Raw genomic sequence first — 25,103 nt, forward strand, 5'->3', positions numbered from 1 at the left:
CTGTGCCCATAGCAAAACCTTGCTGGGCCAAAAACATCCAACAGTTTTTCCTCACTCAGGTACAACCGGTGGGTACTGCAACAAGCAACTTATTTGTCCCTGTGCCCCACATCCAAAGATTTCTTTGAAGGATGCCTGGCTGTCAAAATGACATCAATGACCTCTGGAGGAAGATCAAAGGAAATCAACTGTCACTGTTCAATCTCCACACACTGAGGTGCAGGTTGCACAGGCTCAGTGTTGGGACCCTGCCCTGCTGCTTTGACAAGAGTTGGAGCCTAAATGGAGGACTGATGCTCAAGCCCAGATGTTCTGGGCACCGCACTCTCCGAGCCCAACTTGGAGCCACTAGAATGACTAGAACTCCGGGCAGGTGAGGTGAGGTGGGGAAAGAGGGAATACTAGAATCCTGTGCTTCACTCTAGATGGACTGAGTCTCAGAGATAGACTTCTTGGAATATCCGGAGCGCAAAAGTGCTGACAGTGCACTTTCTCTATAGTGGCAAAGAGATTGAGCAAGGGTTCTCCCAGTTGTCGCATGATGCCTTGTGCCACCTCCTGGTCTAACTGACATTCCTGATCAGCTAGCTGAGTTTGTCCACCCCTTGCATTTAAAGAGCCCACCAGGTGGTGCACCACCTGGGAAATCCCCCGACAATTCAGCCAGCTTCAGAGGTGTAAAATCTATTGGCACTGAACAGAGGACCTCACACCGCTTGTTGCAGTACCACATGGTGGTAGTGTTGTCCATAAGTACCTGCAATAGCTATCCCTTGATGGAGGGCAGGAAAACCTCCAACGCCAAGTAAATCAAACTCCAGAAACATGGATGTGGATGGGGGTTCCGGCAGATACCAGAGTCTTCCAGATGACATCCCCAGTAGTGAGGAATCAGTCACAATCGTCAACTCTGAGTGGAGCAGGGAGAGGGGTCTGCCAATGGTCCAATTGTGGTCAAGCAGGCACCACTGCAGGTCTTTTGCAGTCTCCTCCAAACCCTGGATTGATTCTGAGAGGTTCTCTTGGTGCTGGGCCGACTGAGACTTCAAGTCCTACTGCAAAGCTTGTATGTGCCATCTGGCATGGCAGCAAACAGGATGCAGGTGGGAAGTAGGCCAAGAAGCCGCAGAGCCATCCTCACTGAGACCCAGGACTGCGGCTGAAACATCAGGATGATAGCCCATATGTCATGGACTTGCTGGTCCAGAGGAAAGACTCAAACTTGCACCATATCCAGGATGGCTCAGATGAAAGTGATCTTCTGCGATGGAGTCAGCTGTGACTTGGCAGGTTGACTGAGAACCTGAAATGAAGAGGTTTGCCTTCGTCTGGAGGTGGTCAGTGACGAACAGTGGTGAGTAAACCTTCAACAATGAGTCAAGGCAGGTGAAAAATGGGCCCCCTAAACTCCAAAGATGGGCAGTACAGAGAACCTGGGCTTAGGTGAGAATTTAGAATTTTTCCTCAGTCCTTTGCAATAAGGAGGCAGACCCTACTTCGGAGGCCTGTACCCACCATAGGGGTCTTTTGGCCAAACGAGCCTCCACTTCCTGACATAAAACGGCCATATGGTCCTCCAAGAAGCGGTCTGATGTAGGGGACAAATGCGGTGGCTGAAAAACAAAAAAACAAAAAAACCCAGCAAGGTGTAGTCCTGTTGGAGAATATGCAGGACCCATTCGTCGGGTATAATGTGTTGCCACCCCTGCATGAAATGGTTGATCCCGCCTCCTACCGGATAGCTGTGCACCTGTAAGGACGCACACTTAAGAGGCTTGGAAATGGGGCCAGAGGGACGGAAGTTTGAGGCAAGTACTGCCCATAGTGGCCAGGTCACTGTCTATTGGACCATTAGCCCTGACCTTAAAAGGACAGAGAAGCCTGCTGTGTGTGGGTGGAGCTTAATATTATTAATAAGCCAAGCCCCTGGCATTTTCATAAATGGGCAAAACGGCTGGGAGTGATTTCCTGAATAGAGTTGAAGTCCAAAAAGCGTCCTGCAGCACAGCTCTCCTCAAAACGCTGTAGTACTGAATCCGCCTTCTCACCAAACAAGGAGGGAATTGCCAAAAGGCATGTCAACTAAGAAAGCCTCAACATTTCTAGAGAAGTCAGTGAACCTCATTCAGTCGAGGCGTTGAAGCACAAGACTGTTTTTGACCTATTTCTGGCCTCTTCAGCAGGGTGCAACTTGGTTTCAGAGGCACAGAGGGACTCGTTTCTGGGCATACCCATCACAAATGGGGCGTAACAATAAGGGAAACAAAAACATGATGGATAGAATGTTTGAATTATTCTTAACTACTAGTAATTACTCAGCTTGCGTTTTTGTGCTCACTGTGCCACCTCAGATTAGACGCAGCCATATGCAAATCAGCTTTGGTCTTGCCGCAGTAGGAGCACTCCTAACAGAACTGCCAAGCCAAATCCTCTCTGTACCTGAACATAAACATCCCAAGGCCAACTTAAGACTATGGGACCCTCATCTGGCCATACCCTTCACACTTTGGGTATCACAATAAAGAATACAAAAACATGATGGATGGAATGATAGAATTAATTTCAGCCGCTAGAAATTAGTCCTGGGGTCATTCCAGTTTTTAGCTCTTTTTTTAGGTAAATTAACAGGTGGTCTCATCCTCGTCGGGAATGAGATCTTTGCAAGCCGCCATAAGCTTTTCTTCCATGTCCTCCAGGGTGGTCGGTCTGTTTATTGTGCTCTAAGGAAAGCTTTTCCTACCTCTGGTCTTTATTGACTCCTCCAGATTGGTCCTAATTCTTGGTTTGTGGTGTATAAATAATGCTGATACACAGGAAATTAACATAACTCTTTTTCAAGTTTTTTATAGTTGGAAATGTCTTTACATGTGCTTTGGTGAGCTCCACATTGAATTGAAATGAGGATTTATTAAGCACTACTAATATAATGGGTTGTCTAGGTGCTACCTCCTAAGAAACAGCGTGGGGTAGTCCGTGACAGTGAGAGCGTAGGCTACTGACTGAATAGGCAAGTTTTCAGTCCTTTCCTGAATCTTAGAAGGTTTGATTCTTTCTTAAGGGTTAAGGGAAGGGAGTTCCAAAGCCTGGCTGTGGTGGTGACATAGCTCCTGCCCCCCATCCCACCTTTTTGAACCTGGGAACAACAAGGTTTACACTGGCAGCTGACCTGAGGGATCTTGGGGTTGGGGGTGTATGGTCTAAGATAGTGAGATAGCTGAATAGGACCCTGGCTTGAAAGCTATGCATAAGGCCTTGAACTCGATTAGTTTTGCTAGTGTAGTGCCAGTGTAGTTGCACCAGAGCTTGGGACGCCGACTTGTATCGGGGAATGCCCATAAGTAGTTGGGCTACAGAATTCTGTAAAATCTACAGCTTGTTTAGAGAGCTTTTCTGGGTGCTGGTAAAAAGTGCAATGTAGTAAACAAGTCTCGACGAAATGAGTGAAGTGACAACCGTTTTCTGGAGGTCAGAGGAGAGGAAGGGGAGGACATTTCTTAGAATTTTGAGTATGAAGAAGCAGGAGGAGGTGATGTGATTGATGTACCCCTCAAATGAAAGTCTGGTGTTAAATATCAATACTTGATTTTTTGCTTTTTCAATTGTGACAGGACGGTGGCCAAGTTGGTGTGGCCATCAATTTGCCGCCCAAAAGAAAGGGTTGTTAACAAACAAGAATACCTCTGTTTTAGAAGAATTCAGTTTTAAACAGTTGTTCAGCATCCATTTGCCAATGTGAATCATACAGTTATAGAACCTGACAGCTGTTGAATTCGGTTTGCTGGCTACTGATATCATTATAGGGTGTCTTCAGGGTATGACACCGAGGCAAATCCGTAGGATCTGATCAGTTCAGTCAGAGGGAGAACATAAAGGTTAAAAAGGGTAGGGCTGAATGATGATCCATGGGGAACCCCACAGGGAAAAGAGAGACAGTGATACATAGTCGCACAGGGCCACCGACTGAATTCGGTCAGCGAGAAAGAAGGTTAGTAAGGCCAGTGCTTTATCTTTAATCCCGAGGGAGGCAAGGTGGTCAACCAATAGTTCGTGGTTGACCATATCAAATGCGGCCCGGTGATCCAATAGGATCAGGGCCGTGTTTCCCCCATTGTCCACCGTTTAAGTCTGTAACTAAGAAGATCGGCAATGCCCATGTTTTTTTTTTATATTGAGGCTTTCTTCCACTCATTAGGGAAAGATCCAGAGGTGAACATCCTGTTAAAGAGAAGGGTAAGATAGGTAGCTATGATCTCAGGCCATGTGTAAGATTTTTGGGGGGCAAGGATCCCATGGGAAACCATACTTGGCAAGGGTCAGTAGAATCTGATATTTTGGCAATGTGGAGAAGGTCAAGAGGGTGTTCGTGCTTGTAGTAGCAGGATCTTTATTGCAATTGCTACCTTTGGGTACACATGGATGTTGATTAGAGGCCATGGCGGAGTGATCGCCACATTATACAAAGGTGTCATATACAGATTTCACCTTGTCTTGAAGAGAGATAGCCAAGATGTTACAGAATTGTTGGCTTGTCGAGGGATTTTTTGTTTCAGTAAATTTAGACAATTTTGTTTAATGTGGCGAATAGTTCTTTGGGACAACCTTTAGCAGCTTTACTTTTTGCTGAGAAGTATTGTGTTTTTTCTGTTAGAATCATCTTTTTATAAGTTTGTATGGAACCTTTGTATTTGTCTTAGTCATCCGCATAAAGTCCAGCCTTTATTTTCTTTCGAGCCTGCAACATATTCGTTTCTGGGATCTAAATGTGTCATTAAACCATGGCTCAGGTGGGATAGATTTTGAGCGATAATGGTTGTTCATTTATGGGACTAGTTGATTTATTGTGGACTCCAGCCAAGAGTGGTAATTGGAGACATCAAGGTCGAGGTTTAAGGGGACATCGGGCATTAACTGGCCGAGTAAAACATTAAGTTGGTTTGTCTTGATCCTGTTCCATGGGCAGCTGGATACAGTTTTTTCAATATGCTTGGAAGGAGGATTGAGCAGGTCTTTAATTTCGAACATAATGGCGTTATGGGCAGACCAGACTAACAGAAGCGAGTTCAGGCATTCTAAGTTGGAATTGTCGGTGATGAGTCCATTGAGACAGTGGAAGGCTTAATAAGTGAGGCTCTGAAATATCTGGGTGAGGCCAGCACTGGTCATTTCATCTAGAAGAATTACTGAGTCCAAATCCATACAATTTTCGAGATGGAAATTGAAATCTGCTAAAGTGGAAAAGTTGGGGAGATCGACTTTCTGCTCCAGGAGATGGCCGATATTATTGATAAAAGATGTTTTTGTTTCAGGGGGAGAGTAGAGTAACATCCCTTTAAAGGAATGATGGCTGTTAAGTTCAATCTTAAAGACTGAGGCCTCACAGTCTAAGACTTCAGGGATAACTTCGAAATGAGATTTAAGGCTGCTTCTAAGAATAACAGCTATGCCCCGCCTTTTTTCCCTACTCTATCTGTTCTGTGGATTTTAAATCCGATTGGTAGGGCCTGGAGTCAATCTGGGTCTGAGGAAGCATCTGGCTAGGTTTCTGTGGCAAAGGTCGTATCGAGCTTATGTTTCTAAAAACTCACAAAATGCTAGTGAATTTTTTATCAGTGGCCTTGCATTGATTAGTGTTCCTGAGACTCTAAGACATAGTTGGGAAATTGGGAGGTCGTAGCATGGGTTTGTAAGGCCTTGGCTGGGAGATTTGTAAGAGTAAATTCACACAGGGAGCACACAGATAGGCTATCGGAAACCTGTGGATCTATGCATGGGCTCGCACAGTTCTTACCTTGTGAATAGGCCCCAGAAGGAAGGCCCTCATGTATCGAAGAACAGTTTGTGAGTTTGATGGGTCTGGCTCCAAACTGGAAGGAGGGCTGGCGCTGAGCGCGGTCCGAGCTTGGACAGGCACAGACAAACAAGTTACTTACCTTCGGTAACGCGTTTTCTTGTAGAGACTATCTAGCTGCAGGTTCCTTACATTTGAATTTCCCAGCCATCAGGCGGGATCTGGGCAATACCCCTTGTGTGCGCAGTTGGGTGGCTCCATTCCGCTCTGCGTGACGTCATCGGCCTCGTTAGCATCACTTATGACGTTGCGATACGTATATGGGCGCCACTCAGGCACGTGGACGTCAATACTTTTTGATTTTTCTACTCCAGAAGCACAGAGCCATTAAGAAACTGACTTAGTCGTGTGCAAAACTAGGGCCCTGAAAAGGGTAGTAAACCTAGCCCTACGGCATAGTCTGCAAGGGGGGAGGCATGGGTGGGGCTGTAAGGAATCTGCAACTAGATAGAGTCTCTATCAGATAATGCATTATCAAAGGTAATTAACTTGTTCATCTGATAGAGACTTCTAGCTGCAGATTTATTACCTTTGAATTAGATACCCAGGCCATACCATCCCGGTGATGGGTTGCGGACCAATACCTCAAACTAGGAAGTCCTGCAGGACCGAACGGCCAAAATGCCCCTTCCTGCGGACCTGACTGTCCAGGCAGTAGTGTTTGACAAACCTGTGCAAAGATGCCCAAGTAGCTGCCTGATAGATGTCAATGACTGGAACACCCCGAGCCAAGGCCGTAGTCACTGCCTTTCCCCTGGTGGAATGGGCCCTTAATCCCTCAGGGGGCTGCTTTTTAACCAGGGCATAGCAGATCTTAATGCAGAGAACGACCAAGTGAGAGACGGTCCTTTTCTACACTGCTCTTCCCTTCTTAGCTCCCACGTACCCCACAAAGAGTTGGTTGTCCACCTGGAACTCTTTTGTGCGGTCAAGGTAGAACGACAATGCTCTTTTTGGGTCCAGACGTTGAAGACGCTCTTCCTCTTTAGAGGGATGAGGGGGAGCAGAGAATGTGGGCAACGTGATGGATTGACCCAGAGAGAATGGGGTCACGATCTTTGGTAAAAAAGAAGCCCAGGTTTGAAGCACCACTTTGTCTGGAAAATATATCATATAGGGAGGAGTGCACGATAACACGTACAACTCACTCACCCACCGTGCAGATGTAATTGGCACTAAAAAGGCTGTTTTTATGGTCAACAGCTGGAGGAGACAGTTATTTAAAGGCTCAAAGGGAGCACACATGAGGAAGGTGAGTACCAAATTAAGGTCCCACTGTGGCAAAACAAAGGGCAAGGGCGTGGGTGGAAACAAGTGAGCCAGCCCTTTTAGAAACCTATGTACAATAGGAGACTTAAAGAGAGAGGGCGGTCTGGCAGCGGCAAAGAAGCAGACGGAGCAGAAAGGTAGCCCTTGAGAGTTCCCAAAGCAGAGCCCTGCTAGGCAAGGGTCAGAATGAATAAAAGAACAGTGGAAAGAGAGGCAGTAATAGGCTCAATAGACCTTTCTGCACAGTATAATACAAATTTCGGCCAATGGCAGGCATATGCTGTCTTAGCAGAGGGCCACCTCGCCGCCAAAATAACCTTACATACTTCGGGAGGAAGGTCAAAAGGCATGAAGTGCCGCCGATCAATCTCCACGCATGTAGGCACAGAGTTGAGAGCGATGGCAGCCTGATTGGAGGATCAATGCTCATCTTCAGAAGCTCTGGATATCAGACTCTCCTCGCCCAGTCCGGAGCCACAAGAATGATTTGGGCTCGGTCGCTCCTGATCTTCGTCAGAACTCTTGGCAGAAGTGGTATGGGCAGAAAGGTGTACAGCAGGCCTGAGCTCCACATGCGACGAAAAGTGTCGCAGAGCGATAGACATCTTGGAAACTCCAGCACGCAGTACTGCTGACACTGCGCGTTCTCTTTAGAGGCGAACAAATCTAACCAAGGTTCTCCCACTGCTGTAAGAGACCTCATGCCACCTCAGACTGGAGACGGCATTTGTGATCTGCTAGGCATCGACGGCGGAGTATGTACGAACTAGAGTTCAGAAAACCTGGCAGGTGTTGAACCACCAGGGTTATGCCCTGCTGTTCCAGCCATGTCCAGAGATGCAGGACCTCCCTGCAAAGGGTCCATGACCCCGCCCTGCTTGTTGCAATACCACATGGCGGTGGTGTTGTCTGTGAACACCTGCACCAACTTCCAGTTGACAGAGGTAAAAAAAGCTTTCAATGCCAAACGAATCGGTCGGAGCTCCAACAAATTTATGTGGGGCCCGACTCCGCCGGAGACCAGAGTCCCCTGATCTCCACCACTCCCAGATGGCTGCCCCATCCTAGAAGTGACGCATCTGTCACTACTGTGAGATCTGGTTGGGAAAGGGAGAGGGGTCTGCCGTGACCCAATTACGGTTCGTCAACCACCAATGCAGATCTTTCGTAGTTCCTTCTGACATCTGAACCAAATCGGTGAGATTTCCATGATGCTGTGTCCACTGGAACTTCAAGTCCCACTGCAGAGCCCGCATACGCCACGTGGTATGCTTTACTAACAGGATGCAGGAGGCCATGAGGCCCAACAGCATCAGAGTCGGTCTCAAAGAAATCCAGGATAGAACATCAGAATCATAACCTGATTATCCTTGACTCCCTGCTTGAGAGGATAGACCCAAAACTCCGCTTTATCCAGAATAGCTCAAATGAAAGGGAGCGTCTGAGAAGGAGTCAGGTGTGACTTCAGCATGTTTATAGAGAACCCCAGCGAATGCAGGAGGTCTGCCGTAGTCTGAAGGTGGGAGACGACTGCCTGGGGCCAGGACGCCTTCAGCAACCAGTCGTCGAGGTAGGGGAAGACTGACACTCCTAACCTGCGCAGATAAGCTGCGACCACTGCCATCACCTTGGTAAACATCCGAAGGGCACTGCTAAGGCCGATGGGGAGCACAGTAAACTGAAAGTGGTTAAGGACTACCTTGAACTGCAGGAAAGGCCTGTGACCCGGCAGGATGGGAATGCGAAAATACGCATCCTGCAGGCCCAATGCTACTGTCCAGTCTTCTTGGTCCAAGGCAGACAAGGGACCTGAGTTAGAGGGAGCATCTTGAATTTCTTCTTCTTGAGGAAGAGATTGACAGTCCGAAGGTGGTCTAAAATGGGCCGCAACACTTTGTTCTTCTTCGGAATCAGAAAGTAGTGGGAATAACAGCCACTGTCTACTTCTGAAACCGGGACCCTTTCAATAGCTCTCTTGGCCTTGAGCACTGTAACTTCCTCCTGGAGCAATTTTAAATGCTCCTCCGTCAGCCGTTCCTAATTTGGGAGGAGGAAAAGCAGAGAATAGCCCTCCTGAATGATCTGCAAGAACCACTTGTACGATGTTATGGACCTCCAGTGGGGGAGATGATAGATTATTCCACTACCTGGAGTGGTGTGGTCATGCAGAGTCAGGCTAGGAGTGCTTGGAGGCTGCCGAGGGCAGGGTGGCCGCCTACTTCTGGCTTCCATTCCTGGGTCAGAATGAACCGCATCCACTTCCTGGCACAGCTTGTGAAGCCTGTGTAGGATGGTGGCTGGGATAGGGCTGATGCGGCTGGAAACCCCTTCCATTGCCAGGAAAGGGGCAAAAGGTAGATTGCCCACGAGGAGTAAAAGAAAGGTCCAAGGATCTGGCCATAGCTTGAGAGTCCTTGAACCTCACTAGGGCCAAATCTGCCTTTTCCCCAAAAATGTGGGTTCCATCAAAGGGCACGTCCATTAAATTTGCTTGGACATAACCACAGAAGCCAGTTGCCCTAAGCCAGGCATGGCGCCTCCAGGCCACTGTTGTGGAAATCATTCTACCCGGCAAATCCGTCGTATAAAGGCCACACCTTATGGTGAATTTTGCTGCATCTCTCCAGTCCTTAACTGCCTGAGAGAGCACAGCCCGGACCACCTCTGGGACTTGTGGAGGCACTTGCACAATCGTCTTCCAAAGGGAGAGGGAGAAACGGCCCAATTAGCATGCGGAATTCACAGACCGCAATGCCTGACTGGAGGAAGAAAACATTTTCCTCCCAAATGAATCAATCCTCTTGGATTCCCTATCAAGGGTGGGCGGATGGGAATGCATCCAGTGATTTAGAGGCCTGCACCACCAAACTTTCTGGAGTTGGGTGCTGGCTGAGGAACTTTGGGTTGCCCAGAGCTGGGCGATAGCAGCGTGCAATTGTCCTATTCAAAGGAGCCCCTGTGCTAGGCTTGGACCATATGCCTAGAAAGACATCAGTAAGTGCTACATTATAGGGCAAAAGGGGTTCTGAGGTGGAAGCCCCAGGCTGAAGCACTACAGTCAGGAGATTAGTCCTGACCTCCACTGAGGGCAGCATCAGTCCAAGGACATCCGCTGCCCTCTTGACCACCAGGGCCTAAGATGCCCCCTTCTCCATAGCCACAGTCGGTGGAGAGAGCACGCCAGTATCTGAAGTTGAACTAAAGTGCATTTTTCAAAGTTCCATTTTACACACACACATGCCCTTGGGGCATGTGTGTGTGCAAGATGTACTCATATGCAGATTTCAGGGGTGCAACAGGGTGTTCTTTTGACACCCTGGCACCCTTGAAATTGCATTCTCAATTTGTGATTCTCTAATTGAGAATCGCAAACTGAGAATGTCTTCCCATTCATTCCTATGGGCTTCTAGGCCCATAGGAATGAATGGGGAGGTATTCCGAGTCGCAATTAAGGAATGTTTAGAAATTGCTATTTTTAAAGCGATTTCTATATGCATAGGCTATTGCGATTCCTTAAAAATCGCAATTAAGAAATCGCAAAAGCCAACATTGAAGCATGTGCCTGTTAGTCTTTCCTGTAGTTATGTCCTCGCCAGTGCATAACAGATCTGATTGAAGAGCACGATCGAGCATGAGATGGTATTCTTCAGCCCGCCTTGCTTCTTTTCAATTCGGCGAACCCCACAAAGAACTGATTGCCCACTCGGTACTCTTTGGTGCCATCAATGTAAAAGTTGAGCATTATTTTAGGGTCCAAGCAATTCTCCTACTTACAGGGGTGAGATGAAGCATAGAACGCAGAACAGCCTCACAATTTTCAGGAGAAAGGATTCCCTTGTACACAGAGCCAGCCTGTTGGGAAGAAGGTGATATATGGAGGATGAACACACAAAGCTTCAAGCTCATTTGAACGCCATGCCGAGGTGATGGCGACTAGGAACACAGTTTTAGTAGTGAGAAGCCATAAAGGACAACTGTGGAGTGGCCCGAATGGAGTATGCATCATATTTGCAAGGGCAAGATTGAGGTTCCAATAGGGCATTGCAATCGGAGATGGGGAAACATGTTGCAGCCCTTTCAAAAACCCATCACAACTGGTGATTTAAATAAAGAGGGCTGATCAGGCAACTATAAGAAGCTGAGCAGGTTCAAAGATAACCTCTAACTATGCCCAGAGTAAGGCCTTGCAGCGAAAAGACAGCACAAATAATAAAACATCAGTCAGTTCAACCTGGAGGAATTCAATCAGGGAAGCACAGCACCAAACCACAAATTTGACACAACGACAGGCATATACAGTTTTTGTCAAGGGAGGCCTGGCTGCTAAAAACCACCTCCACAGGAAGGTAAAAAATGTTGAGCTGTGGCTGCTCAATCTTGACGCATGAAGGTGGAGATTGCGGAGCCTGGGGTGGAGACCCTGATCGTTCTGCTGCGATTCTCCCTGAGGGGCAGACTGATTGGAGGACAGATGTTCAAGCCCAGAAGTTCTGAATACCATACTCTGTGCCCAGTCCGGAGCTACTAGGATGACTTGGGCCAGATCTGTCCTGATGTTTTTGAGATCGCAGGGCAGAAGTGGTATTGGCAGAAAGGCACACTGGATTTCAGAGTTCCACTCCCTTTCCTTAGGGTACCCCTTTGAAACTCCATGTGCAGAAGTGCTGACATTGCGCATTCTTATTGGCGGCAATAGATCAAGCCAAGGTTCTGCCTATTCGCAGAAGAAACCTTGAGCCACCTATGGGTGTCACTGCCACTTGTGCAGACAGTGGAGTTCATCCACTTGGGCGTTTCAGAGAGCCCACCAGGTGGTTCGACACCAGGAAGATACTGTGGTGGTCCAGTCATTTCCAGAGGTGCAAGCACTCCTAGCACACAGTCCGTGACCCCTCCACCCCATCGCAGTGTTGTAAGTTAGCACCAATATCCACTTGATGGATGGAAGGAAGGTTTTTCGGCACCAACCAGATGGCCCACAGCTCTCGAAGGTTGATATGGAGCTGGGCCTCTGATCTCCACTTCTTCCAGATGGCCACTCCAACCCAAAAGCAATGAATCAGTCACCACTGACAGTTTTGGGTGGGGAAGGGAAAGGGTTCTGCTGTAGATCTTTTGCAGTCTCCTCCGAGTTCTGAATGTTTTTGGAGAGGTCCACTTGATGATGAGCCTACTGGGACTTCAGATCCCACTGCAGTGCCGGCATATGCTACCTCATACACTTGACCAGCAGGATGCTGGAGACCATTAGTCCCAGTAGCCTCAGAGTCGACCTCACTTAAATCCAGGACTGACGCTGTAAAATGGGCATAGTAGCTGAATGTCCTGGACACTCTTCCCCGGAGGAAAGGCACAAAACAGTCCTGTGTCCAGAATGGCTCTGATGAAAGTGAGTGTCTGGGAAAGTCTGGTATGACAATGGCACGGTGATAACTAACCCTAAAGATGGAAGTAGGTTCACTGTCACCTGGAGGTGTTGGATGACTGCCTGGGTGGAGTCTGCTTTCATCAGCCAGTTGTCTAGGTAGGGGAAATCTGGCACTCCTGACCCCCGAAGGGGGGTTGCCTCCACTGCCATCACTTTCGTGAACACCCACAGGGCACTGGAGAAACCAAAAAGGAGCGCAGCAAACTGAAAAATGCTTCTCAGTGGTCAACCTGCACTCACAAATGGGGCTACTAGTCTTTTAACAGTAGAAACGACAATGTTGGAGTTTACTGTCAGGACCTTTAAAACATAAAACTACAGGGGCAACTTTTAAAATAATGCACCCTGCCTTAATGGCTCATTAGGCCTGCTTTAGGGGGGACTTACAAATATTAAAAAGGAAGGCTTGGGCTTTGCCATGGTTTGCGGGGCCAAAATGCAACCTTGGCACACTCCTCTAGCCAACGTGAAAGAGTGACATTTCTCCTTATGGGCCTAATCTTACTTTAGAAGCTAGGTTGTCGTGCAAAATGTACAGGAATTTTACCAGAGCTTCCTCTACTCCAGCTCTAACAACTTCAACCACAGCTTAGTGTGATTAACAGAATCAAAACCTGTTTAAAGGCCCATAAAGGCCAGATACATTGGACACTGTCTAGTGACTGTAGTTTTGCCAAGGGATCACCTTTCTGCTGACTGCCACATAGAGACAGTCAGCAGAAAGTAGGTTGATGAAAACATGCATGGGGTTCAGAACCGGCTTCCCTCTCATTTTGCTCTGCCCTAATGGGTTTTAAAGATTCATGTACACCCCTTTGGCCAAATGTGCCCACTCTTGGTAGTGAAATGTGTAACCTAGAGTACAAACTGCACCCAGATGTCTTGGAGAAGGAATTAGCACAACTTGTGCTAAGCAGTGGAGCCATGCTTTCCCCTGGTAAAGCCTAAGCACAAAAAGCTGGTTTGAGGACGTGCTTACAAATGAATCACCTCGGTAGCATTTGATGCTGTAGCAACAGGTTACTGCTGCAGAGAAATGGCTACAAGCTGTGATTTAATACTTTTTAGTCGCTCGAGTGAAGGTAAAAGCTCTGCTGCAAAAATACTTTAAACGTGGTGCAACAGGCATCCACAAGGCTTTTTATATGAAGAGGAGATAGGGTGGTGATAACTGAATCTCCTGGCAAAATTAGGAAAGGGGTAGGGGTGGGGTCGGAGGATGAAGTCTAACTAGAACCCTCACTTTGCCTGGCATGGGCCCCCCGTTTTGTCCTCTTACAGGTTGAACAATAAGGACTGTTGATGTTACCCTCCACAGCCGACGTCGAAGCAATTGCTGGTACAGAAACTGAGGCGTAGGCTAGGGAAGGGTTGGAATGTTATCTACACTTCTGGAAAATCATTCTATCAATGCTATTTCAGTGCTTATTACCCTCACAGCCCTTTGCACACACTGTGTCAATGGAAGTGCGATTTACTGAAAAATTAGTCTTGGTTACTGCCCGATGATTTTCTTTTTTACCATGATGGATGATCAAATTGGCCAACCTGTCAATGGGGTCCAATATAAAATATTTCATATCAAGCACCTTCCAGTGAACAACCAGAGGGGGTGGACCAGCCCAGCCTCCTCTGGGTTTGGACGAGCCCCACACTTGACCGGAGCTTCCCCCCGGACAAGTGCAGCACTCGTCCTGGGATTCTGGACCCCTCAAAGGGGTATTACTTAATACATTTGCTCACCTCCCCTTCGTAAAGGAAACTTCAGCTGCCCCCACCATCCTCTGAGTAATGTCCACTTGTTCGCTCTGGTAATTAAGTACTTCTCACTAGCAGCAGTTGGTAAAAGAAGCAGAAGACCCAGAAGATCCGGAGGACATCCTGGGATTCCCAAAGAATTCCTGAAAAATAAACTGCAATCACCAGGAAAGAGACGTGGTGCTTCCTCCTAGCCTCCTCCTCTGCTTATCCTCCAAACGAACACCCAAGCTTGACACCGGCACCGCCTAGCAGTGACTGACCTCCCTGCTGTATGCTGCGCCCAGCTCCCCAGGACCAAAGCACAGTGATGGAGCAGTGGCTCTCAGCAACAAATGAGAGACCAGGAGCGGGAAGCAATAAGGAGGAGCTGCCTCCCTTATAAGCCGCACAGGATGGAGCGCGAGGGAAAACAACTATCATAGTTGCATTACAGCAATCTTTTGCCAAGGGCCGTTGGCAGTCATGAAGGTTCCTCAAAATTCCCTGTGGACTGGCACGAGCACAGTGTGCAGCCACAAAACCAAGGGAAGGGGCCTAGTCGTCAAAATGGGGCAAAAAGGGAGGGGTTGAACCTGCAAACATCTGTTTCCACACAGATAGGAATATGGAAATAGGGATCCTGCACGTCCAACGGCACTATCTAGTCTCGAAAAGCCCTGAAACTTCTCCTTGCAGTGGAAGAAATTGAGAGGGTGCAGATCTAGAATAGACCGAAGACCTCTGTCCTTCTTGGGCACCAGAAAGAAGCAGGAACAACAACCACATCCTACTTCTGCTCAATAGCCCCTTTGGCCTAAAGAAAGCATCCTGTGTAATGTATCTGGTGCTCATGTAAAGTGCTCCAATACCTTTGGGTCGAGTTAAAGCTATATAAAACTGTTAGGAAAAAACAGGCTGGCACCTCCTGCCATAAAATGGAGATAGGGCCCTCCGTCAGACGTTGGGTAGATGGTGGAAGGTGGGGATGAAAGGAAGGGTAAGGCATAGCCTTTGCAAACAATTTGGAGGACCCACCTATCTTATGTGACTGCTTGCCTGTCTGGATAGTATCAGTGGATTCTGCCTCCCACCGAGTGGCTGCGACACAAAGGGTGCACTAAAGAGGCTTTCAAGGTGGGGGTGTGGGTTGGGGTGGTGTGTGGACTGAGCAGCACACTGACCTTGACCACAGGGGCGATGAGCTCCTCGGTCTCTCCCACGAAACTGCTGGGTTCCTTGTTAGGTTAGGATAGACTTGAAATAAGGAATGCCACAGCTGAAGCCACGAAATACACCTGCTGGAATGCCTGGAATGCCTTACTAACGAGGATGATTAGCATCACCAGTAATCAAAACGTGTGTAAAAGGTTTACCAGCATTATCCTGAAGTGCAATCATCTTGTAATAATAATAATGATAATCCACATTTGTAATGCGTGAACAATCACACGTAAGGGTCTCTAGGCGCTGGGGGCCGTTGGGAAGATTAACCAAGCTATTGCCCAGAGTCACATGGAGCTGGACTAATCTGCCTCTGGCGCCGGGGATCGAACCATGATCCCCAGATTCCGGAGTCAGTCACCCTGGCCGTGGCGCCACACCTAAGAATCTGGTTCATCAAGAGCACCAAATAGGGGTGCTCCTTTCCAGTTCTTCAGAATTGCTCCTTTTGAAATTCATAGCCATACATAGCCATGAGAGTGTACTGACCCACTATAGCATGTTACTGTTACACAGAATTATGCTAAAGCTGCTTCGACCCACTGCTATGGAGCTCTTTGCCTTTTGTAATACTTTCCATACAGCTAGCAGGGATGCTTTGAGTTCAGGGTCCTTAAAGTAGTTCCTCTGGTCCGGTCCCTCTTTTAAAGGGTCTCTCGCTGTGAGGAAGAAGTTGCAGCAGTTGGGGTGGGAGGAACACTGATTAATTAGCTCTATCACCGACATATGAGTGAGGGGCCTATGAATTTTGGTATCCACTAGGCCTTTGGAATCAACTGACATTTTCCTAAATATTTTTTTTCTTGGCATCTAGAAGCATCGCATTTGTGTTTAAAAGACTCTTCCCACATCCCTCTCAACTTCATTTTTCCATCAATATAGTCCCTTTGTACTGAAAGTGGGCTGGTGTGGGACCTTAAGATTCATTGGTAAGTAGTTTACCAGATTTTGGTTCCAGTTCAAATAGTTGCTAAGATAAAGTAATGCATTGTGTGTTAAAAAGGTCCGATCATGATTGCAGTGTGGGGCCACACTGTCTTTGACAATTTAAAAAAGGAATACAGCCCAGTCATGAGGCCCTTTCTTAGCTCTTCCAGTGTGGTCCCATTTGTTAGTGCTTTTGCAAAGTGATTCCTTTTTAGGTGGTCATCCCCAGTTTTCTTGGACTCACCTGCTGTTAATCTTGACCGCCAACACCGAGACACTACTATCTAGTGCCCAGCGATGTGGCCTAACATCTAAAACATGTAGAAAATGGCTTAAAACCAGATTGGCACATTTAAATTATACATAATGCCATGGTATATGGTGCAGAAATACACCAGTGGCATCCACTACAGTGGCAACATGCCTTCAGGCCTACCCTAAGCAGGTTGGCTGCAGCAGTTTGAACCATGCTGCAGATATCTGTCAAAATTACCCTTTTGTCAGGTAGGATAACCGGATTATAAATATTAAATAAGTCACCACTAAGGACATGTTGCTGCCCACAAGGTAGGGTGCACAATATTAAAGAGAGAAACTTGTGTGACATTAGAAATGGAATGTTGTCTCAGTGACTAGGCCCACAACGACACTGTCATTGGGCAGGCTGTAGCTGGTACATAGGAAAAGTTAATGTATAGATTATACACTTTAATCTATACATTTTGACCTGTACCAGCTACAGGCTTCTTTCAAAGACCTATATTTAATACAATTTAAATATAATGGTTGGATATGTATTTAATATATTGGAAGTGTATATTTTAAAAAGTTGCCTTTAACATGCCTGAACCTGCTGGAGGTTAATTTTCACTAGCTCTCCAGCAACTGCCTAGCTGATCTTGGCCTGAATTAGGTGTGAAAGAGTTGTTAAACCTGCTCCTAGAGCACATTCGATGGCGTGGGAGGGGACTTACTTCACCTGAAAGGAAGACCAGTTGGAGTGGCCTCAGGAACTTAATTTCAAAGGGGCCTGACCTGTCACAATTAAATGTTAGGTTGCACTTGGAAAGCCCCAAAATTTCTCCTTTAGGCAGGCTTGCACCAAACCCAAAGGGAGGAAAGCTACTTGGCGCACAGGCTCCGAATAAGGGGAGAAGGGGTTCCACGTCTGTGGGAATTTTGCAGAGGGGCAGACAAGAACTACTTAAAAAGTTGGTTGGGTTTCCCCTGGGACCTTTTACCCCATTGGTTAGGAGGTGGTCAGGAGTCATCCCCCTCGCCCCCATAGCCAGATGAACCCCACAAATTGGGACCCTCATTTCGCCTTCCTCAGAACACTTTCTGGACTTGTAGAAGAACAGCCCTCTGTGACCTGGGAGGAGCTCTGAAGGACTGGAGCTGCCCCCCTTTATACCCAGGACAAAGTGGACTCCAAGGGTCAGATCACTGACCTCTTCAGTGGCTACGGGGACACAACAAGCTGCAAGAGGTCTTTTGATACAATCCAGACCTGACCAGTGGCAACTGGAACATGAACTGGACTTTGCACCTGGAAAAAGTTTGGAAACTTCTGAAAACATTTGCTCCAGAGGCAAGGGGACCTACTGTGAAAAACTACTCTGATGTCAGTTCCATGACTTCGCATTGACTATTAGATTTGTCCCCCTGAAAGTCTCCAACATTTCTGAAAAACAAACACAAAGTCATGTTCTGTTTTAGGACAAAAACATTTTCAAGCAAAAATCTCAAAATCTCCAAAGAATTAGGTGGACTCAACCTGCAGTAGGTATCCGACCAGCAGTTCCACAGCAAAGACTACAATTTCAGATTTGTCCTGCGGAGAGAACTTTTTTCCTGTAATTGACTGGGGCATCATCGTGGTTAGCCTAAAATCAGGCATAGACTTGGCCTTCCATGTCCATAGAATGTCATTGGAACTTTGTGCTTTTTTAAACTGTTTTCACAAAAATATTTAAAAATTCATATCTCTGTTTCTCATAATTGTATTTTTATTGTTTTGGTCTTACTTTATTCATAATTAATAAATATAGTCTCTTTATTTTCAAATTGGTTGTTGAATTTTATTGTGTTTTATGTGACCTTTTCTACTGCATATGCTCTGCTTAAATACCTTACACATTGTTTTTGATTTAAGCCTGACTGCTTCGTATCATGTTACCTTGGATTGAGCACAGCTTTTTCTTTTATTCAATGTGTGTGAACTCTAGCAGGTGGTGCTCTTATCCTTTTAAGTGGTCACTTGTCCACTCCAATTAATGAACCACTTTCCAACATCCATGTTCTATCTTTTAAGGGAAGTTATCACTTCCTGATCTATAGATAGATACAAAGATCCCTATTCAACCCCAAACAGTGAGGGAGACAAAGATAAAACCTGTGGCTGCTTGCTGGCATACTATTGTTAAAATATTAAAATACATGAATAATGATGAAATAATAAAGACATTGTTAACTTACCAATGGTTTGCAAAGAAGAACCCGGACGTCAGCCATTTGAGGGGGTAGCCACTTCAGTTTGGCATACACGTGCATTATGTTAGAGAAGACAGTGTGGAAAGTGAGTTCTACTTCCACGCCGCATGGGAACTTTAATGATTGCTTTGGTAGTTCTGGAATCATACACAAGATTATAATGACATAAATCACAATAACGTATTAGCTAGTAAATCACAAAAGATAAAAAGCAGCAACACTAGCATCTTTTGTTATTAATTAAATAGGAACATTATAAATTATAGATGTATTGCTTACTCTAGCCTGTAAGGTGGTGCTGTGTAAATGGAAAAGCGCCTCCTAGGTATCATTCAGGGTTTGGCAGGAGTGGCTCTCGTTTTTAAGAGGAGCTGACAATCCAGCTCTGCATTCCTCCCCATGGCGTGCTCCTCACAAGAGGTTATGGAAGGCCCTAGATAGATCTTCGTTCTCATTTGACCCACCCTGAATGGAAGATACGGAAATGTGCCGTTTAAGCTATAGAGTAACGGGCGTGGCGGACTTGGAAAGGCAACACACATGAAATAAGGCACTGGCAATTAGGGCGCCCAATCAACATAGCGCAATCGGATCTTGGTGTGCTGAGCGTGGTTTCATGACATATCTTAGTTTAATTTTCTTTACATTAATTTAATTTAACTTGGTATAAGCTAGTCCATGTTCTCGGACGTGAGGGCCTGAATTACTGTCCCGACCTATTGATTTTACTGCTATGTGTGTGAGGAATTTGTATCCATATATGTCCGTGATGGGTGTGACCCATCTATAGACTTGCCAGTTCTCAGGTACTAGCTGTCTGTTTTGTACTGGGATTTCATATGTCATTTATTGTATGTCTTGTCTTTTTCTATTTCTTTTTCAATGAAAACGATTTGAAATTAAAAAAAAAAATTATAGATATCTAACACTTGGAATCTTCAAATTAGCCACCACCGCTGAATGATCAAACCAATACCAGGGATAGGCTTCTGCCTTCTCCAACCAGTGCGTTAGCCCTTTGGACACCAATATTAAACATATGCAGGAAGATGCCACTTGTGTGGATGACTAATACGTAAACTAGGTACCTCACTCTGAATTTAGAGTATCTTCAGGCATGAATCATTTTACGTAACTGCCTTAGTTTTTGAATGCTTACAACATATTTCGAAACAGATCAGCCAATAGCGATGGACCTGTCAAGAGAAAACTGCAGCACAGTATTAAAGTTCACAGGCCTTATAAAGTGTGTGTCTACAGAATCTGTACACAAGTCCAACACATTCTCCTAGCCAACCGGGGAATTCAGGTTATGGGCAAAAATAATGATTAATGTGAACATGACCCCGTTAATGTATCTATATTGGCCTTCATCAGCAGAAATATTGAGCCTACTAAAATCTGACATGAGTACTCCCTGGAGTGTGTGAAAAATAAAAAATAAAACAGGGATGACATACCCATTCTTTACCAAAGTTGATATGTACCGGGTGTAACATGCGTGTGCTGCAACACTACAATTTTAACACCATGCCATCACATATCTGGCCTTTCTCGGACAATTCAATTCACATACATTCAATACTTACAGTTTCACCTGAACACCGAGGACATATCTCCACCAGTTACAAACACATTTATAAAGACATAGGGGCATATGCATCAACCAAACGAATACCGATTCCTTAATAGCGAAAAATAAGGAATCGCCATTAAGGAATCGGTATATGGCATGCATCAACAGATTCGGTAAAATTTAGCGATTCCTTAAAAATCGCTAAATTTACCGATTTCTCTATAGCGGGGCATGCAAACTCCCATTAGCAAATTGCGAGTTCGGTGATACCGAATTAGCTAATAGCGAGTTCGGTAATACCGAGTTAGCTATTACCTTTTCGGTAATAGCGAAATCGCAATTTGCCGCGTCGCTCCGGGAACGTGCAGATGACATCACCAACCAGGAAATACTGCAGCCCCACCCACATAGCCTCGACAGAGGAGCAGACAGGAGCTGGGAAGGAAGACTGCCTGTGCAGAGTGAGGCCACACCGACTCTGCAAATCCAAAGATACACACATCATGGCGCAGGAAGTGCCATCCAGCGCTGAGTCAGCACGCAAGCGAAAGCGGAAATTTTCTGACAGGGAGCTCGAGTACCTTATCGAGGGAGTCTCCAGCAAACACGACCGCCTCTTTGGCAAGCTGTCCCTCAAGGTGCCTGAGCAGGAGAAGCGGCGCATATGGCTGCGCATCCGTGAGAGGGTGAATACAGTTGGCGTCACGACCCGCAGCATCGACGACCTCAAAAAAAGGTGGTACGACCTGCGGAAGCGTGCCAAAGAGAGGATTGCGGAGAGGCTCCGGGAGGCGAGCAGGACTGGAGGCGGACCATCTACAGCACCAGCCAACACAGCCCTGGAGGACCTTGTGGAAGGGACGATAGAGCGGGAAGCCGTCGTGGGGGTGACCCAGATGGACACGTCCGGCGCAGCCACAAGTGCCCAAGGTAAGATGCATGCCTGTGCCCACACCCAGCATAGCGTAAATCCATTTCCATGCCCCATGCAGCTCTGGCACAGACAGCTTTACACATGACACTAGTGCATCTTGGGAGTTGTAGTCTAGTCAGCCCAGTGTGCATGTACAGGCGTAAATCCAATGACCATACACCACATCAGTTGAACATGGATGGAGACTGTTCATTTAGTGGACCACAGAGGGACATTTATGTGTACAACACTATGTAGTTGTAATTATCCCACTAACCATGCACTGTTTCACACACAGATGCATCACCTGGGGATTCGGACGACAGCGGCCAGCTGATCATCTCGGAAACACCCGTCGAGTCAGACCAAGAGACAGCGCAGGACGCGCATGCATCGCCAACACCTGCCACCCCAACAGCACCACCACCACCAGTGCCACAAGCTACGGCACCTCCACCAGCGCCACAAGCTACGGCACCAGCACCAGCGCCAGCGCCACAAGCAACGGCACCAGCCAAACAGGCTGCAGCTACTACAGCCACAATAGCGCAGAGGCGCAGGTCCCAAGTTGCGCCCTTGCAGGAGATGGAAACACCCACCTCGCAATTGGCACCCAGGAAGCGCACATACACACCACCTGATGCACCACCTGGAGGTGCAAGACACTCACGGCGGCACAGGGCTCGTCGCAGTTCCGTCTCCTCAGCCGAACAGGATGTCCCAACAACCTCTGCAATCGAGGAGAGGATGCTGCGTACACAGCGCATGCAGGGACGACATGTGGCTAACATTAGCTGCAATATCGTGCGCCTTGCTAGGGAGATGCGCGCCATGACTGCAGCAGTCACGGACATGAGCACGGCGGTCAGGGACATGACCACTGCGGTTGCAGAGGGCAATGCTCAGCTCAGGGAGGAGGTACATGAGCTCACCCGTGCCACGAGGGAGGGCCATGAGTGCCATAAGAGGAGTCACCGGCAGCAAATGTTGCATTCCGCCGCCGCTACCAAGGCCATAACACGGCACAGCAACAGCACCGCAGTGTTGGCACGCCGCTCAGTCTCCCTGCAGGTGGACCTTGGGCACTTCTGCGGGGATGTCGCGAAGTCACTAGGACACATCACCACTGCTGTGGAACACCTTCAGAGCAGCACATGCAGTGCTGCTGCATTGGGAGGGGATGACACAAGTGAGGCTGCCTCCAGTGTCAGCAGCGTGTCACTGCCAGAGGCCAGCACCAGGCGCCGCAGTTCGCGTGCCTCCGCGGGGCCAGGCCGTGGTGAGGCATTGGATACACCTGAGCGGAGGCTTGGGGTACGTGGGAAGCGCCACTAGACAGTTGGACATGCATGCAGGACCATGGTGGGGCAACCATGGCCATCCAATCACTGTGTATGCACAGGCGTGACTTTAAGGCACCTTTTATTTACAATAATGCAATTGGAGCATGATTTACAATGCTAGTTTTGTTGCACAATCCTCAGTGCTACTGTGCATTAAACAGTTGCACCCCAAACTAACTTGTAATGTCTCATTTTCCCATGTTTCAAAAATGATTTTGCATTATGTATGTCCGCCTCCTATGGCCCTCTGCTGTGTTTGGGATGTGTGCCTGTCGTTGTTGGGCGGGTGGTTGGTCAGCCCGGTGGTCGTCATCCCTGTCCACCTCTATGGGTATCCCCCTTCTGGTGGCAAAGTTGTGCAGCATTGCACATACAGCAATTATCCGACAGCATGTTTCAGGTTGGTATAGCATGGCACCACCAGTCTTGTGGAGGATTCGGAAGCGGCTCTTGAGAATCCCAAAAGTCCTCTCTATCACATTCCTAGTGCTGATGTGTGCAGCGTTGTAGCGATGTTCCTGCGGGGTTGCTGGATTTAAGTATGGGGTGAGTATGTATTCACGCAGGGCGTAGGCACTGTCACATAGAAGATAGAAGCATAGACTTAGCATTGGTGATGTACATACATGTGTGGTGTTGGTGTGGGGAAGCGTATTTCTACGTACCTAGCAGGAGTCCCTCTCCAAATTCTCCGTTGATTAGTCGCCTGTGCATTCCACTGTGGCGGAAGATGTAGGAGTCGTGTGTGCTCCCTGGGAATTGTGCCACTAGGTCCGTTATGATGTTATTGGCATCGCACACAACCTGCACGTTGATCGAGTGGTATGACTTGCGGTTCCGGAATATGTACTCATTTGCTGCGGGAGGACATATGGGGATATGCGTGCAGTCGATGCATCCAATCACATGTGGGAATTGTGCCACCTGGTAGAAAGCCTATTTGGTGCGGTCCAACTGCTGTGGGGTTGTGGGGAAGCTGATGTGTGTGTGGAACATTGTCAGCATGGCATCTAGGAATTTCTTGAAGAAGCGTGACAGTGCGCTTTGCGAAACACCTCCGGCCACCGCAATTACCCCCTGGAAACTCCCTGAGGCCAGTAGGTGCAGGCTGCATAGGACCTGAACGTGCGCAGGGATTGCATTTGTCCGGTGTGTCTGGTGCTGCAGTAATGGTTCCAGGTCTGCAATCAGGCGCATGATCATAGCACGATTGAGGCGATACTTCTGGTACACCTCGTCCTCATTCTGCCCGAGCAAGGTTATGCGCAGTCTGAAAACTTGCTCGTGGACCCTTCTCCTGCGCTGTCCTGCTGCATTGATCCGCATCCTCCTTGCAAGCACGTAGAGGGCAGCCATTTTGTGGGAGCCAACAGGGTCTCCTGGGCCACATTTAAGGGTTTAGTGATTGCCTCAATCATTTGCACATGTAGAATTTTTTTTTGCATTATCTTTTTTTTTTTTTTTTTTACTTTACCTCCAGGTTTTGATTCCCCTTATTTAGCTCTTGCAAAATAGCGATTTTTGGTATTTTCGTTATTAGCGAGTTTTGTTGCATTGGGGTGCGATTCGTTATTTGCTATTGGCACTTTCCGGGAGCTAATAGTGATTTGGGTAACTGCTAATTCAGTATATAGCGATTCGGTAACTTAGCATTTTGGGTATTAGCGATTCGGTATGTTATCGGATATTTATTTAGCGATTCGTTATTTGCTCACGTTTTGGGTTGATGCATTGGGATTGGGTATTTGGGACTCGCTACCGGGAGCTAATAACGATTCGGTATTTTACCGACTGGATTTTGGCTTGATGCATGAGGCTGATAGGGCCTTATGTAGGTGGGCTGGCATTTACCACTTCATAAATACCGAATCATACCGATTCGGTATTTATGAAGTGGTAAATGCAATGTAGTAATGAGTCGGTAAATATTACCGAATCGGAAAAATTCGGTAATTACCGAATCGGTATTTACCGATTCGGTAATGAGGCATACCTTCCCATTGATGGGAAGGTATGCCTCATTACCGAATCGGTAAATACCGATTCGGTAATGGGGGAGCACATGCAAGGGTGGCAGGGTGTCACATTGACACCCTGTTGCACCCCTGATTCGGCCATGTGTGCACATGTGGCGCACATACATGCCCTAAGGGCATGTATGTCTGCCACATTGCACACTTAAACGTGCACAAAAATGCTTTTTGTCACCTACTCGTCATTTACCACCAACCTTTAGTTGGTGGTAAATAACGAATCCCCACACCCACCACACACATCTCATTTCATGATTCGGTATTTACCGAATCGGTAAATGTACCGAATCGGTAATGAATATGCTACTTACC

At 47.2% G+C, this 25,103-nt stretch overlaps 1 protein-coding gene across 3 annotated transcripts in view; it reads right to left on the bottom strand.

The window, feature by feature from the left end:
* The window catches only part of LOC146859938 (mucosa-associated lymphoid tissue lymphoma translocation protein 1-like), a 1,299,471-nt gene that overhangs the window by 69,934 nt on the left and 1,204,434 nt on the right, over positions 1 to 25,103 (bottom strand). For all 3 annotated transcript variants that reach the window (XM_085643681.1, XM_085643683.1, XM_085643682.1), the window contains one exon: positions 18,912 to 19,063. In XM_085643681.1, coding sequence (XP_085499807.1) covers positions 18,912 to 19,063 — 152 coding nt within the window. The remainder of the gene's footprint in view (positions 1 to 18,911; positions 19,064 to 25,103) is intronic.

Source organism: Triturus cristatus, chromosome 3_1, assembly GCF_964204655.1.
Source record: "Triturus cristatus chromosome 3_1, aTriCri1.1, whole genome shotgun sequence".
In the NCBI taxonomy this organism is placed as follows: Eukaryota; Metazoa; Chordata; class Amphibia; order Caudata; family Salamandridae; genus Triturus; species Triturus cristatus.